This window comes from Callionymus lyra, chromosome 1 (assembly GCF_982586985.1).
Source record: "Callionymus lyra chromosome 1, fCalLyr1.hap1.1, whole genome shotgun sequence".
Lineage (NCBI taxonomy): Eukaryota > Metazoa > Chordata > Actinopteri > Syngnathiformes > Callionymidae > Callionymus > Callionymus lyra.
The window spans coordinates 22,470,602-22,478,460 of NC_141818.1; the positions used below are offsets into that span (position 1 = coordinate 22,470,602).

The following is a 7,859-nucleotide window of genomic DNA, read 5'->3' on the forward strand; positions in this document are numbered from 1 at the left end:
CCAGAGGTGTCCGCCACGGTTTAAATAAATCTCACAGCTGAACATTTTTTTGTAGAACAAACTCTTTAATTTCAGACACGTGTGGAACAAAAGAACCAAATTTCACGATGGAAAGATGATTTGGTTCGCAACAAGAAACTCGTCCTGATTTTTTCTTTCATTTTTCTTTAATCTGTAGCCATGAGCAAGGCTGCTGAGAAGTTCTTAACTTGCTGGTAATTCTTTGGTTCCCTCTTCGTCACCCTAGAGTGAGAGACTTTCTGCCAAAAGAAGCAGTTGAGAACAGCTGGTGAGGAGCTACAGGCATCGAATTAGTTGAATTTCTGTTACAAAAAAAACAAAAAACACCCAAAGTTTCTTATAATTAAAAAAGGACAAACAAGTTTAATGGCAGCAAAGAGTGGAAAAAAAAGGCAACAGTAAAGAACGATGATTTCAAGGCAATGAAGACAGAAAAAAAGGACATGATTCTTAAAATACACAAGGCAGTGCAAAATGTCACACCAATAAAATATCACAAACTCAAAAACCAGATCCTGAGGAAAATCAACCCACGCGTCTAATAAAATACGTCCAGGTCAGCTCGACCTGGAAATTAAATTAAATCATAGAATCTTCAGACATGATCATTTTTATTTAAACTCAAACCCTCCCAAGAAGAAAGGCCACTAAGTCTTCGGGGACAATGACAGGACCAACACCTCAGACACACTCAAGCATCACCGCAGTCATCACACCGTCAACCGTGTGACCTCATCACTCAATTCATGGCCACTGTAGAGGTCGTTTGACTTTGGTGCCGAGTTACACAGAATCTTTGCTATTATATGAAACATGAAAAGGTGCCATTTATCAACCGTGGTTAAAAATCACAAGGAGTTGATCATTATAAGGGAGGATGGAGACATTAACCGTTTTCTCTTCTGCACTTGCAGACAGCAGTGTTGCCGGGTGAGGCCTGTGGAGTTTAAGACACATCAGTGATGTGAGCTAAGTGATGTCACTGGAGCGCTCCAGGGAGGAAATCAGACGCAACATCGGAAGGTGTTGCAACATAATCCCAAACAGAGCTTCATTCATGGGCACAAGAGAGAGGGCTTACTCGGCAGAGCCGGAAGTTAAACTAAGCTCAAGAGTAAAACACACAAATAGTTTGTTTTATCTTTTAAATCCACCGTCCAGGACCTTTTGAGTACCAGGGCCGCCACAGAAGAATCCTCTCCGTCATTCCACTATGTAGAATATGATCCCGCTAACATGCACATCTTTTTATGACAATTACCGTCACAGTTTTCATAGCAACAGCACCATAAAACTACCATGGCACTTACAATTTCTAGATAAAATAAATAAGTCCAAATGGAATATTATTAGTTAGCTGGGCTGAAAAATAAACAAAACGATCCTTGGACATGGCAATGTTAAATGGATTATCGGCAAAATAGTTTTTTTTTTATTTTTATTCTTTAACCATTACTTGTCATCCTATATTGCAATTCAATCGCCTTAATCAAAATTAAATCTGCGTAGACGTCACTTGACCCGCCATCAATGACCTTTGACACTAAAGTCATAATTCATCCTCATGCTACTACAACCACTTTGTTGGGAGTACCAGAGAAACAAGCGGAAATAAAGAAGGTTGGAGGAATAGACTTTGGGTTGTTCTTTTCAGATTTCTTCCATCAGCTTATAGGAAGAGTGAGAGTTTCAAACGGTAATTCATTTCACGGTGTTCAAGTTAGGGGAAGATGTCAAACAAGTTGATTTACATGAATTATAGAACAATCAAAGGGAGGTCAACGCTGGAATTCTTTTATCAATAATTGACGTTTTCCATCCTCCAAAACACTCATTCCAAGATGTATATTTTTAGAAATTGGTGGTGAAAAAAGGGGTATAATAATGGATCAAAGCACAGCAGAGACAAGTGCAAGGGTAAACAGGTAGTAGCACAAATGTCAAACTTTAAAGGCCATAATGAAAAGTATAATGGAGGTTATTGATCCCCTAATGAAACAGGTTGGAAATACTTGTGTCTCTAGTTGATCATATTCAGTGGAGACCTGTGATCAGCAAATTTAATTTAATGTGAAGAACTGGTTGTTCAAGATCAAGTAAACGCTTGATTTTCTTGTGCTTTCTCACTCGTTATTGTGAAAAAAAGATCATTTTGGGGGCAGCAGTGTGGGAATGGCACTTTTCCAGTTTAAGCACAGACAATTAGAAAAAAAACCCCCCTTATTGGCCAAAAAATTAAGTCTATGAAGAGTAAACCAAAGTCATCGTCTAAATTGACTCGTTAAATAAATCTTTGGTGGAACAAAAAGGCAGACATGCAGCAACAGTAAAAGGCAAAGGTCACGTTAAAAAAAAAAAAAAAAAAAAAAGAGAAGGAGGTGACTACCATGACTGTTGAGCATATCACAGCATCAACTTCCTGTGTACCAGAGGTGACGGATAACGATCGCAATTTCATCAGAAACTTAGTCGTTTGTAAGACTTGTATGGTTGAGGACACTTTTTTTTTTTTTTAGTCAAGTGCAGTGATGAAACACACCATTGACATCCAAACACATTTGTTCATGAATTAAAAAAAATATATATCAGGGTTGAGAGAATCAAACAAGCTCAGCAGTACATACTTTTTAAACTAACTTGTGAAGGATGAGAGAACATGAAGCAGGACCAACATCAGAAGGTGAAAGACGGAATTGCAACAACATTGAGAAAGTGTACACACTTGAATGGCAGATATCTTCAAAGACGTTCAAGCAGCAGGTTTACCTCTAATCATGTGCCCAAAGAAAAACAACTCTGATGAAACTCAAGACTCCTGAGCATCAGTCAGCTGCTGAAGTGATTCCATCTACTCTCTCTTCGTCTCAGAGTGGGAGAGGATTGATTTTGTTCAAAGTTCTCTGCTGAGGTGGAGAAGAATCACCCGTTTTAACTTTCCTCCGTGATACAATTTGAGGGTGACGGAAGCATCGTCCCGCAGCAGCCTCCTGAAAAGTCTTTTTGTCCTCCGATGTAGAGGTCCTCCCCAAGAGCTCTTTTAGCTGTGTGTCCTTTTACCCCCTGCTCCTTCCCCGCCCTTCTTCATAGTCTGATCTTGTCCTCCACATGTGCCTCACAGTCGACAGAGGCAGAACAACGTTGGAATAAACACCCCAAAAGCCACCAGGATTGGGAACATGAGGCTGCTGTTGTCTGCAGCGTATGGGTTCGGTGTTCGAGGACCAGACTGGACCCTGTTTTTGGAATCGGGTGGAAGTTTCTTCTTTGCACTTTCCTCGCCTGCCTCAGTCTCCTCTTCTTCTTCCTCCTCCTCCTCTTGTTGTTGTTGTTGTTGTTGTTTCTCCAGGCCAGGGTGAGGCTGAAGTTTGGGTACGTCTGTCGCATGAAGCAGAACGTTATAAGTCAGGAAAGTCACTTCACAACGTACCGCTCCCAGAAACTTACCGTCTAATGTTCCCTTCATCACATAGAGTGCACACACTTTGGGGTTGTCATAGTAACCCTGAAATAACCAACAGAGACAAGGATGCTTGTAAGCAGAAGATAACTGCATTGATGACACCAATTGTTAAAATCAGACGTTCAGAATTTTGCTCAATCATGGTACAGAGGTCGTCTCCTGTTTCTATTCTTATTTCGTCCTTGCATTTACAGAGTATCAATTTTGTAGAGAAACTACATAGGTTTCTAAAAAGTGAAGCAGAAGTGTAAAATGCTGCAGTTCAGCAAGTGTCCGCTTGAGGCTGCAGAAAGATGTGCATTATGTAAAAATTGGCTGGTGCCTGGGGCTGGAGCCTATCCCAGTTTCTTCGGGTGAGAAGCGGGGGACACCCTTGCACAGGCTGCAAACAACCTCTGTATGTTTTTGGACTGTGGGCGGAAACCAGGGTGCGTGGAGTAAACCCACGCAACACGGGAGAACATACAAACCCCACAAACAGTCACAAGTTTGCATTTAATCTCCCTGCGTTGCATATTCAAAGACTTGCAGATGTATTCAAAACAGAAAATGAATTATTTAATTATCATAAACTTTTACTTTAAGTTAACTTCAAAACTTTTAAAACTTCCGTTTTAATGTTGCCTTTTTCACTGTTGTTTAATAATCTGTCTGTATGGTGTCCCTGAGTTTTGAAAGGCGCCTTATAAATAAAATTATTATTTATTATTAATTTCCTGAAACGCTTTATGGCTCTTAAATACATGTATAATGCGTGTTAGGCAGCATTTAAAGCACATGTCAAATGGAAGATAAAACTTCAGATTAAGATCAGTATAAAGATATATATAATTATGAAAACTGAATAAATGACACTTTCACACATATTACTTCACATTTTGTAAGATAGCAAAAAAGTTGTTGGTTTTACCTCACCAAAACAGTTGACATTTAAAAAAGAAAATCTTAACTCTGATAACACAAGGTTGTTCAAGCACTCAAATGCCTTGCAATAATGATAGATTCACTTTGGCATCTCTTAATGCGAAGGCACGAATACCACTTTAAAGACCAGAGACATTATTTATATCATTTATAATCTTTCTCAAGAGTATGCTACTGCAGATAATATTTTCACTGACTCAATCTTTAAAATATAATTTAAACATTTTTCGAAACCCTGTATGGGAGTGAGACACCATCGTCACACTGCAGAGGAGGCTTTTAAACAGCTTATTAATGAACTCTCAACCTCAATTAACCAGCAGTCCAGCAGCAGCTGGCACTCAATCTTAAACAGAACATTATTAAAAGCTGGATTAATGATGAACACTCACATTTTTATAATATTAAAAAATGTGAAATACAGAATTGGGAAATATTTGGTTACATAAATTCAATTAAATTCAAATAATTAATTCAAACCAGTCTACTTTGTAAGGACATTCTGGAAATAACTTATCTTTTATTCCAGGCTATAGGAAGTATTTTTACTAAACAATACCAGTTTATGATTAACGATAAATGTAAAGAAAACTAAACCTTGGTTGAGACTTTGTTAAGCTCACAAGACTGCAACCGTGTCAAGTTGGAGTTAAAATAGAAGGCCGGGTAGGCAAGTTTTCAAAATGAGTTATTGCATACAATACCATTAGTATTTGCAACCTTCATTATGAAACTAAAAAAGGGGATCTGGGACATGACAAGAACACGATGACAGGCTCTGCAGACTGTGGTCTGCATGTTTCCTGATGGAGGCGTAACGGTAGTCAGAACAAAATGTTTTAAATTATTCTCCATCACATAAATGACTCAATAATTGTTTCAATTGAAAATAAATGTCATAAGGCAAGAATCTCATGGTTACGTTTTAATCATTTTGATTAAAAAAAAAACATTATAAAAATATTTTATTTTATTTGTGATTTATGTATTCAGTTTCATTTTCACTTCCCTTCCCATAAGCACTAAAGAACTGCGTAATACAAGATAAAACCCCCAAATTGTATTATGAATATTATACTGACGCAACAAAGAGAAGATTAATATTAACTAACTTATCTTTAAAAACATATCTTTAAACGATCAAAAAGTAATAACAAAGAACATTCTCAGAAAAAAATTAATCGAATGGTAAATTCCATACATGAATCCCAATAAAGCTGCAGCTGCATATTAACTTTATGGTGTTCATTCTAATTCCAAATCTTGCATTAGAAACCAACATTGGACCAAAGGAAATCAATGCATAAACTGACCTTAAGAAATAACAGGGCACTAAAGAACCCTCTAATTTCTCACAGGAACTGACCTTTACAAACTCAACAGTGAGCTTGCCGTTGAAAGTAGAGACCTCTCCTTGTACACTCAACTTGCCACGGCGAATTGAGAAGGAAACAATTTCGTCGTGTGCTGTACTATGACCCACACGTTCAAAGATATCCAGGTCTTTCACCACAATGTGGCCATTTAGGCGAACATCGAAAACCTGGAAAAAGAAAAAACAACAACTTGTAAATAAACTGTTAAAAAAGCCTGTGAAGATTTTTCCCCATCTGTACCATAAACTCACTTCAAAATGTGCATTAACAAATATTAAAACAGGAGACAAACATACCTTTTGCTGTGATTGAGCAAAGTACACCTCTGCATACTTCATAACTAATATATAATCCCCTTCCTCTCGAATAGGAACCTCGTATCCGAAGGTGTCCTCATTGTACCTTTCTGTTTGGTACAAAATTTGATCTTCTGGACTTGACCTCAAGATGGGTAGACGCACCCCATAATCTGATGCTGTACAGAGAAAAAAATTCATTACGAAATGTAAAAATTTATAAATGCAGTTCTTCTACCGAATTCCACTGTAACTAATAACGTCACATGTTGTTGGCACTTTATTTAATCCATAGTGTCAGGCGCTGCCAACTGGATGCCTTGGCGTTTGGTTACGACTTCTGCTTTTCTATTTAGTCTTATTAACGTTCTTTTATGCTATAACATCACCACAACAAATTCCTATGTTGCGTTTACAAAACTGGCAATTTACGATTCTGAAATAAACAGTAACCAATAAAATAATGTCAATGACTCGAGAATCCATGACAATGTTCATACAGAGCAAATAAATTTACATCCTGCACAAGGATTTGAATGTGCACCTCAGAGTTGAACAAGAAGGTAACTATGTACTGTATGTTAGTGCAGCATAATGAAAACACTGAAGTAAAACAGCCACCAATAGGTTGTTTATGCTGATTTTTCAATCAAACTGTTAAATCCTTCTTAAATCGAAATTAAACTACACATAAACTACCATTGTTATCAAATATATCAATGTAAATGACCATCAAAATATATATGTTCAGTGTGGTAGGATAGGAACCAGACATAGTTCAACCTTTTGAACATTAAAGTCAAGATCAAGCATCCGTTAGAGTAAAATCTTCTGTATGAGTCACTCGTCATCGATTCTGAGAAGAATGAAAGATAACGTCTCATTTTAACTGCGATTGTAAGTGAGATGATGTGGAGACACCTCAGTTCCTCGGGGGTGGAGCCGAGCCTCTCTCTGCTGACTCCTCAGTAGTTGCTCGCGGAAGCTCGACTTTGCAGATGGTTTTACTCTAGAATGGTCCTGAGCTGCGAGGCGAACATGTGGCTGATCCAACACCGCACAAGTGATCACTCACCTTTACCAAGTTTCCCCTCCAGCGGGTCCTTCTTGAAGTGAATGCCGTGCACGTCGACATGCGAGTCCCCGCCGGCGTTCACAGCCCAGACGACCCGCTCGGCGAGGTTCGGGCCGTCAGCCCAGGACTGCTCCACCAGCAGCACCGCTGCCAGCAGCCCGGCGACGAGCTGTGCCATGACCCGCTGCATCGCCACACGCCCGGCCCTGCAGACACACAGTGGGCGTCAGGGTCTGGGTCTCACTTCTACACGTCACGTTACCAAGAAGGTTCCAGTGAAGCTACAGTGTCATGGAACACGATACCACTGAGCTAGCAAGAGGCTAACAGAACCACCGGCACACAGGAGCAGCACAAGCACAACATATGGAGCACAAATGTGTTCCTGCTGGAAGCGAACTGAAAGCACATGATAAAAAAAAATAAAAGTCCGGTTAACTAAATAGTCCTGGTCCATTAGCCTAGCTAGCTAACCTCACATTACCTGTCTTACAAGTAATACATGGTGTGTGTGTGTGTGTGTGTGTCCGGCTAATGTCTCTTACCGTTCTTTGCAGTTAATATCTTCAGGTTAAATCGAGCCAAAGTGTGAGTTTAAATCTGCCGATCCTGTCTCAGCAGGAGCTCACGCAGAATATTGTCAATTGACCTGAAGGGGAGCAAACATTGGACACGGGCAGCCAGAGACGTCCATTCAATGTGCATCC

General features: G+C 39.3%; 1 protein-coding gene across 1 annotated transcript; it reads right to left on the reverse strand.

Moving 5' to 3' along the window:
* Positions 1-44: 44 nt before the first annotated feature.
* mlec (malectin) lies at positions 45-7,859 on the reverse strand. The gene is made up of 6 exons (XM_087797325.1): positions 7,698-7,859; positions 7,153-7,358; positions 6,078-6,256; positions 5,772-5,948; positions 3,466-3,523; positions 45-3,396 (listed from the first exon to the last, which is right to left on the reverse strand). Exons 2-6 carry the CDS (start codon positions 7,340-7,342, stop codon positions 3,134-3,136), a joined length of 867 nt encoding a protein of 288 aa, XP_087653451.1. The 5' UTR covers positions 7,343-7,358; positions 7,698-7,859; the 3' UTR covers positions 45-3,133.